Source organism: Amia ocellicauda, chromosome 3, assembly GCF_036373705.1.
Source record: "Amia ocellicauda isolate fAmiCal2 chromosome 3, fAmiCal2.hap1, whole genome shotgun sequence".
Taxonomy (NCBI): domain Eukaryota; kingdom Metazoa; phylum Chordata; class Actinopteri; order Amiiformes; family Amiidae; genus Amia; species Amia ocellicauda.
The window spans coordinates 35,199,347-35,208,648 of NC_089852.1; the positions used below are offsets into that span (position 1 = coordinate 35,199,347).

Here is a 9,302-nt window from a genome sequence, read left to right on the forward strand (position 1 = left end):
TGAATATTTTGATGGAGGATCTTGGTAATAACATGTTGATTGACCCTTAATCGTCACAAAATTAACAAAGGGGGTTTCTATTTGTTTGCTCAAGATTAATACTTGTGTTGATTCTCATGAATAAGACTTTTACGGTTTCGGAGGGATTATAAGACTTTTGGAGAGATCAGATCAAACATTTTTTTAAAGAATAAACTCTACAAATATCCCTGAATTATTGGTTGTCTTTTTAATTCAAAATATTGAGCAACACAATTTTAATCCAATAAGGCTGGTCATTGAAATAAAGTAGTTTATTTATTTGTTTATTTGTGCTTCATCTGTCCTGAGAATAAAAAATAAATAAATAACTATATATGTATATCTGTTACATCTGCTATCCACACTTCCCCAGTTCACCTCCAGAGGTCATCATCTCCAGAATACTAACCATGTCTCTCACATTCCCCAACTCAATGACCAATCGTACAATTAACCTTCCTCAGCACCATGTGCACGTCCACCATCATCCCTCTGCTCCCATTGGACCAGCACTACACATCCCTGTACCCTGCATCCCTCTGCTCTGTATTAAACCCCCTGCTTCATGCATTCAACATTTAGTCTTGTTAGTTTCTGCATTGCATGTCTAAGTGTTTTTTTTTTTATTTAGTTTATTTTTATTAAATGTGTATATATATATATATATATATATATATATAGGGGGGTGTTGTCGTCTTCTAGTATTTCCCTTTACGGTCTTGTATGCTCAATTGACTGACTGACCTTCTGATTTGTGCCCCCGACCATGTCTCTTGCCTTGTCTTTATCTCTTCCTGCACCTGAGTTCTATACTACAGTGTCTTCCACTTTGTTAATGATATAATTTTTGATTATGTTAAAGGAGACTTACTCGGGGAAAAATGCTGTCTGATTCAGTTAGCCCTTTAAATGTTTACCTTAGTAGATATCACTTTCATGTTGTGTTTCTGTGCTTTACAATATTTAACTTAATTTTACCTTTGTTTCAATACCCACCTGCAGAAGCCATGGTGTCATATGATCCCCAGCCTGACTTAATATTTACAAGAGCCTTTCGGGATACCCAAAGACACCGTACAAAAAGTCAGAGCAAAACATTAGCAAACAGACAATCAATCTTAAAATGCTCAACAAGGTTTGTGTATTGTGGATGTACATGGGTAGACTGTGGGTGTGAATGCGCTGGGGTTTGGCTTCCTGGAAATCCGGTCTTGTTAGAGGATGATCTGGGTGCCAGCTCTTCCCCATATAAGGAATTCAAGAACTGTGTAAAAAGGGCTACTTGACCCAGACATATATCTGTTGTATTTCTCTACCAAGGAGCTGCAGTCCACTCAGTCTCTTTAAAGCTGTAAAAGGGGAAAATAGGATTTTCTTCCTTGCATTATGCTTTTACTTTATTTTTAAAAAGGAAAAGTGTTATTCTTCAATATTCCTTTTGTTTTCCAGTTTCACTGTTTTTCAAGAATGGGTAGCTCTACATCAAGCAACAATCCCCAGACAACACCAATGGCCCCACTGAACCAAATCGTGTTCAGTCAGGAGCCCAATGGAGTGACCTACAGAGTCCCGGCCCTTATCTACCTGGAGGAAATCGGCACATTCCTGGCCTTCGCAGAGAAACGCTCCTCACCTGCTGATAGTGATGCCAAATACCTGGTGATGAGGAAAGGAAAGATGAACGGTGAATCAGTTCAGGTAAAAGTAATCTATATTTAAGTATCGCTTTGAAGATGGTACAGTCTGTTGGTTTAGTACAGTCAGGTGTGAGGATTGAATTGGAATGAAGGATCCTAGTCTGAATGCTCTCACGTTTTTCCATTTCTAATACCCATATATGAAAGTTCCAAGAGGTTTATAACAGGATGTATCTTCATTTTGAAATAAGCCTATATTTTTAGCATTGAAATTGTACTTGAATTCACACAAATGTTTTATTTTCCAAACAAATGTTTTTGAATTAAATTAAAATAATAGTATAGTTGTGAATTAACACATTTTATTATTTAAACAAATGCATACAATTAAGAAGGCACACAATTACATATATTAATCGTTAATCCTGAAGTTTCTAACTACTGGACCCTTCACAGAAATCTTGGTGCCAGTCCAGCTGATGGTTACCTAACTTCTGAACTGGTTTCTGACTTCTATTTACTGAAACGCTGCATTAATGTAACTGTGTTCTCACAGCTATCTCTGTTGTAATGTACTTTACAGTATAATATAATGCATTATAATTGTGGTTATAATTTTCCAGAGATGGGGGAAATTCCAGTTAAATTCTGAAATTTAAATTGACAGGAATCAGAAGTACAGAGTTGTAATTGAATAAATCAAGCTGGAATTTGAAACTGAACAAATGCAATATTTTGTCACAATATATACAGTAAGGTCCAAAAATATTTGGACAGTGACACAATTGTCGTCATTTTTGCTCTGTACACCACCACAATGAATTTGAAAGGAAACAATCAAGATGTGCTTTAAATATATACTTTAATCTATAATTTGAGGCAAAACACCCCAAGAACAAGCAGGAACTAAAGACAGCTGCAGTACAGGCCTGGCAGAGCATCACCAGGGAAGAAACCCAGCATCTGGTGATGACTATGGGTTCCAGACTTCAGGCAGTCATTGACTACACGGGATTTGCAACCAAGTATTGAAACTCACAATGTAATTCATGATTATGTTAGTTTGTGCAAATACTTTTGAGCACCTAAAACAGGGGGGACCACATATACAAATGGGTGTGATTCCTACACCGTTCACCCAATTTGGATGTATCTACCCTCAAATTAAAGGTAAAAGTCTTCACTTAAAGCACATATTGATTGTTTCCTTTCAAATCCATTGTGATGGTGTACAGAGCCAAGATGATGACAATTGTGTCACTGTCCAAATATTTATGTACCTAACTGTATATAATACAACAGAGATTGAAAATGTGGGCTATAGGACGCTTTCCAGTTGGGACTAATGAAGGAGAAGAATCTTTAAGAGGAATACTCTTAGGCCTGTATATTCTCCATTACAGCTGTTGCCTAGAAAGAAAAGTAACCTATTTTCTATTCTGATTTTGTTTCCTGACTGGGCTTAACTCTCAATTTGTTTTCAGTGGTCACCCATGCATGAGCTACAGAGTGTATGTCTACCAGGATATCGCACCATGAGTCCCTGCCCTGTGTATGACAAAAACAACAAAACGCTGTTCCTCTTCTTCATCTGCGTTGATAAAACTGAGAATGAGCAAAAGTGTAGTGGGATAAACGCAGCCAAACTGTGTTATGTAACCAGCCAAGACAACGGCAAGACCTGGAGCAATATAACTAATTTGACAGAGAAGGTGATTGGCCAAAGAGAAAAGGATTGGGCGACCTTCGCCGTGGGGCCGGGCCACGGGGTGCAGCTGCAGAGTGGGAGGTTGATTATCCCAGCCTATGCCTACAACATTTGTGGCTGTAAATGTATTGGGAGTTGCTGTCAATGTAAATGCACACCCAGTTCCTGTATAAGCGGATGCACTTGCTATAAATGCGAATGCACTTGCTGTAATCCCACACCATTTGCCTTCTGCATTTATAGAGATGTAGGGCAGGAATGGAAGATGGGAAATCAGATGCCACGGTCACAGTCACTAGAGTGTCAAATGGCAGAGGTTCTTGACCACCAGGGAGGGAAGTATTTGTACTGTAATGCCCGCACTAAGTCAGATTACAGGGTAGAAGCTGAAAGTAAGAACGCAGGTGAAGATTTTGAAGAGAAGAAATCAAAACTAGTGGATGTGAAGAAATCTGGTTGCCAAGGCAGTGTTATTAGCTTCCCTAGGAATGATGGGAATAGTGGGCTTCTGTATTCCCATCCATCCAGCAGCACAGATAGACGTCAACTAGGCATCTACCTTAATTGTTCACCCAGAGACCCCTCTAAATGGCAGGACCCTAGGGTCATTTACTCTGGGCCAAGTGGCTATTCTGACCTGGCTTACATTGATGGAACAGAGAGCTTTGGCTGCCTGTTTGAATGTGGGGAAAAAGACTATCACGAAAAGATTGTGTTTGTTAAATTGCCTATCAATGATGTAATGGGACGCACTGCAGCAGAGACCAGAAATGTGTAAATACAGGACTGCTGCCATCAGTTTTGCAGAATGCTCATGTTAAGAGCATCCAACAGAAAAGGCTCTTACTGTAAATGTCTCATTACTGTTTTTAATTTTACTGTTGTCATTCCTTTGTATCTTCACCATTTAATCATAAATGATATCTAACAATTTCAAGTTGTGTCAGTAGCTTGCTCCCATAGCATCGCAAACACGGTCTGCCACAATCACACAAAACTCAAGAGCAACATCCCTGAACCTCCCCAGTCTCTGGATTTGCAACACTCCACCCCCCACGTAGGGGGCCGGTTCTGATGGCCTCGTCCTCCTGGCCAGACTGTCGTTCCCTCAGCCAAGGGGTCAGGACAAATAAACTCCATCACTTCAATCACTACTCTCTTCCACCTATTTATATAGGGGGTTGTATGAACTACTCAACTGACGTTTACTGTTGTCATTTGTTTTTAATCCTCAGAACATGCTATTATGTGTATGAATCCTTCTGTGTGGTGCAGTGGTATCTCATTTCATATCTTTAACTTTCCCTGATAATTTGCATAACCATGTTTAAGAGAAAGTCTTGTATTAAATGTCATAGCTTCTCCTAAGTAGCAACCACCTTCTGCTAAGAAATAAATAATAATAATGTGAGACAACTTTCCTGGATTCTCCCATACTCCATAAATGTGTAAAGAGCTCTTTTTTTCTCTCTGACTGGAGAGTTGTCAAATGAACTGACAAAATTAGTCATTGCATCTAAAAAATACTGGACTGAATGGACCACAGCGCCCTATGATGGACTTCAGTCAAAGATGATTAATTGATCCAGTTCACACGGATTGATTGTTCGGAGACATCAGCCGCCAGCAAGTCCTGAGAAGTTCTACCTTCACAACTGAAGCCTGTAAGGGCTGTGTGACTGATTTGTGACGGAGAATTATTACATTGTAAAGCAAATAGAAAAGATTATCATGACTTTTATTAGTACTGGTAGAATTACATACAAGTTAGGAGTAAGGTTGTGAAAATTAACAAAACATTTTATTTTGTACTTTATAATCAAAATATTAGATTCAAGATGATTTATCTTTTTTTTTCAACAATTGCTATTAAATGAAATACAATATATATCCTGCTTGCTTTCAAATTGAATTCGTGTATCTCACTGAATTGTTTTGTTTATCATTAAAGGATTAGAAAAGTGGAATTGGTTTAGTTTATGTGTTTTGGTTTCTTGGCAAAACAAAGTAGTAGTTGAAGGCTGCATTGGGGCAACAATAATAGGCTGGAGATGATGGTCAATTAAGCGAGGATATTTATTTCCAAAGAAGACACAGGGTTCTGGAGGTTTTAGAGTCCAGTTCTGATAATTGGGTATGAATGGTTACACAGACTTTTTATAGATCGCAAAAAGGGAACTGATTCCAATTGTACAACTAAAAAGAGAGCATGTCTGAATCCCTTCCATAAGACCTCATTAATGCTTATCTAAATAAATACTGATGCATGCAGGTCATCATACTCTAAGCACCCCCCACCCCTCCTCTATGTTTTGGCCATCCCTTGTGCTGAGTAGTCATGTCTTCAGAGTGAGGGAGAGGTTGCCAGCACATCACTTCACACTACTGGTTTCTCAATCTTGACCCAAGCGTAACCTGAAATCAATCTCATTTATGGAACTTAAAGAAAAGCACCATTTATTCTGAAAACAGAAAAAGTAGGGAAGAGCTTATTTTATGCATGCTTGCATTATTCTACTAGTTCTACTAATCTGACATAAGGCGTGGAGATGTCAACTATATGGAAGTGCTTCAATGTAATGTAGAGCTTGTTTTATGTCCTGATGCCCCAATCACATCTTCCAGGGGAAAACTGACAAATGCAATCTCTTCTACCTCACTCTTCAGCCCGCACTCTAAGAGGCAGCCGAAGCTCTCTGAGCCTTTACAGTAGGCCAGGTCAGAGTACCCACTCGGCCCTGTGTGGATGATCCAGGGGCTCTGCCAGCCGGAGGTGTGTGGGGGTGAGCAGTTCAGGTACACCCCCAAGTCCATCCTCTGCTTTCGGCTGGTTGGGTGGGAGAAAAGCAGCCCGGTGTGAGTTTCTGAGGTGAACAGCAGGCCGGAGCTCTCTTGGTTTTCTCCCGCTCCCCTCTGGGCAAGCTGCTCTGGCACAGGGAAGCTGACCACGCTTCCCTGGCACCCATGTGGCTGCTCCACCAGCTTGGGTGCCAGATGGGGTCTGTCAAATTCTGTCCCCCTCTTCTCACTAAGAGCCTCCACCCTGTAGCCCTTTGTGTTGCGGGCATTGCAGTACAAGCTACTCCTTCCGTCCCGGTCCACGATCTCAGCCATTTCACACTCGCAGGACTTCAGACCCCGTATGAAATCCCCCACGTGCCACGTCTCTCCACAGTCGTCGCTGTAGAAGGAGAGTGCATGAGGCTTAACACAGCAAGGCAAGGGCAGCAGGCAACAGCACTTGCAGTGGATGTAGTAGACGTAGGCCGGGATGATCAGCCTCCCACAATCCATCTGGATACCGTGCCCTGGTCCCACTGCAAAGGTTGCCCATTTATTCACCTTGCTGCCAATCACAGTCTCTGTCAGCTCCTCCAGCTGGCTCCAGTTCTTCCCATTGTCGGTGCTGCGAATGTAGCAGAGTCTGGCTGCGTTTCTCCCAGTCAAAATCTGACGGCACTCGGAAGTGGTTCCCCAGATGCAGATGAAGAAGAGGAACAGGGTTTTGGTCTGCTTCTCATACACCGGGCAGGGGTTCATGGTCCGATGTCCAGGCAGACATGCAGTAAGAAGATCCACCATGGGCGCCCACTGAAAATCAAACTTTATGTCTTTAAAGTGTTTACGTTTCATAAATCCAGGAAAATCACATTGGATTAAAACTACACAAATATAAACTCTGAGTTTTGGTTTCTCCCTAATACTATTGAAGATGTGAGATTCTGATGACCTGGATCAAAACTACAGAGCAGGTGGGGCAGTCAGCCAATGGGAACTGGAATCATTAGACAGCACAGAAGTTAAAATCTGATCCATAATACATACTGTGTCCCAAAAAACACACTTTCCTCATCAGTGCAGTCTCTAGTTAAAGATCTTTCAAATGCCTGAACCCTCGCAACACACCATCACTCAGGCAGCGACCAAGTAACTAGCAAAGCAAATACACTGAAATAATAGACTTTATATGAACTTACATACACAATAAACGAAAAAGACCATTGTAATTAACATACTTCTTGTATTACTCGTAACTAATTGCGATTCTCTTAGAAAAGACACCCTAATCTTTCCTTGTGGGTCTCTACACATGCAAATAAACCGTGTGTCCTCCGGTACCTGAACAGCCCCATCCCTCAGGGTCCCTCTCCTCATCACCAGGTATTTGGCGTGACTGTCGAGGGGGGAAGAGCGTTTCTCTGCGAAAGCCAGGAAAGTGTCCGTGTCGCTGAGGTAGAGGAGGGCCGGGATCCTGTAGGTCACCCCGCCGGGCTGCTCCTGCCGGAACAGGGTCGTCTTTTCTGGGATTGCCATTGTTTGCGTGCAAATGGAAAAATCCTGAAATAAATAACACACGGATGATGTAGGTATGTTCTCCCGCTATTTTAAGGTGATAAAATGAAGATTATATCCAGTGCAATGTGTTCTACCTGTTTAACTCACTCGTACAGACACGGTCCGATATATATAGCGTCTCTACCAATCATAAAGCATAAGCCACTCAATCATAATCTTTCCATGTAACTAACTTTGCCTCCATCAGCAGTTTAACGGCGTTATACGCAGGTTTTCTGTTGTATAAAACTGTCAACCAAGCCAGCCAGAAACAACTTTCAATTTATCTTCCCCCTTAACTCCTTCCTCTTATTGCGTTTGCTACGAGGCACTTCAACGCAAATCTACAAGATACATTGTAATAAAACAGAAATTGAATGCAGTCTTAAAATAATGTAGTTTAGACAACAACAACAACAACCATAATAATGATTCAATTCATTTACTGTCACATATCAAATATTTTGCACGATTCTTCAGTTTTACTTCTCCGAATCAACACAAGCAAAACTATGGAGCTGTTTAATACGTGCAGAGTGAAACCGGCAGAACTGGTTACTGTAATGCGTCTGCAGTCGCAGCCTTAATGGGTATCCGGTATCAGATTATATCACGTCAGCGTGTGTGCATCTGAGTTGCTCTACAATATTCATTTACACGTTTATTGGCAGAGAACCATTCACGATATAAAATGCAATATCCCTGCCACTGTCGACAGTGCAGGAAGTAAGGACGCGTGCTTGTAACGCAAATGTCCGCAGTTCTGCGCAGATCTGCAGAATTCCACCGATCCCATTGGTGCAGCAGCGCAGATCTGCACAGAACTGCGGACATCTGCGCTACAGGAATGCGACCTTAGAGTCAAGGAGCGCAATCTACACTCTCTTCGCACATTCGATGCTTCTGTGGGTACATAGGCACACATCCCCAATAAAGAAACAGAAATGATTAAGCAATTATTATAATTAGTATGATGCGTATCCCTACCTGTAGTGCACTGCCCTGCAGACGCAATGCTTGGACGGCGATATATTCCTTGTGTAGATTGTGTTTGCTATCGTAATCGTTTGTAATAATAAAATACAAAACTAATAAAACATGCATAGACCTACTGGTGTCCAGTGTTTATACATATTGTTGTATTTCTTTTTTATTTCACATCGGAAAACACGTTTTTCCCTGGCAGGCTGGATCCTTGACACGCTTTTTCTGTCGAATCTGACTTTCGTGCTTCGTGAATCCCCGGAACATTTCGTGCATTTCCGACTTAATCCTGTAAAAATTACATGTAAAAAGATTGAGGTGAAAAATCGCAGTATTTTTGGTGAGGTTGTGTCAGTCTAGAGCTGTGGTGCATCTACAATGGCTGAGTTCCGGTTTGATGACGGCACTTTGCCCTCACAATTATTCTACACAGCATAGTTGAAAGCTTTTTAAACAAGAACGCCTGGTTGGAGTGATTTAATCATTAGAATTATAGTATTAATAATAATATTATTAATAATAATAATAATAATTGTTGTTGTTGTTGTTTAATATGTAAATAGGAGGTCATTAAGGAAAACACAAAGTGGACAGCCAAAAAGTGGCATACCGACCAA

The 9,302-nt window shown here is 41.0% G+C and overlaps 2 protein-coding genes across 6 annotated transcripts; one reads left to right on the forward strand and one right to left on the reverse strand.

Annotated features, from left to right (window-relative positions):
- The first annotated feature begins 1,337 nt into the window (after positions 1-1,337).
- Positions 1,338-4,727, forward strand: LOC136746595 (sialidase-3). The gene is made up of 2 exons (XM_066699194.1): positions 1,338-1,719; positions 3,143-4,727. The coding sequence occupies exons 1-2, from the start codon at positions 1,489-1,491 to the stop codon at positions 4,142-4,144; spliced, it is 1,233 nt and encodes a 410-aa protein (XP_066555291.1). The 5' UTR covers positions 1,338-1,488; the 3' UTR covers positions 4,145-4,727.
- Positions 4,728-5,423: 696 nt separating this feature from the next.
- LOC136746594 (sialidase-3) lies at positions 5,424-9,068 on the reverse strand. 5 transcript variants are annotated; one of them, XM_066699190.1, is made up of 3 exons: positions 8,814-9,068; positions 7,486-7,704; positions 5,424-6,957 (listed from the first exon to the last, which is right to left on the reverse strand). In XM_066699190.1, exons 1-3 carry the CDS (start codon positions 8,832-8,834, stop codon positions 5,938-5,940), a joined length of 1,260 nt encoding a protein of 419 aa, XP_066555287.1. In that variant the 5' UTR covers positions 8,835-9,068; the 3' UTR covers positions 5,424-5,937. The 5 variants fall into 5 exon arrangements, with proteins under 5 accessions (XP_066555287.1, XP_066555286.1, XP_066555290.1 ...); XM_066699189.1 differs by lacking the exon at positions 8,814-9,068 and adding an exon at positions 8,689-8,807; XM_066699193.1 differs by lacking the exon at positions 8,814-9,068 and adding an exon at positions 8,261-8,441.
- Between the last annotated feature and the right edge of the window lie 234 nt (positions 9,069-9,302).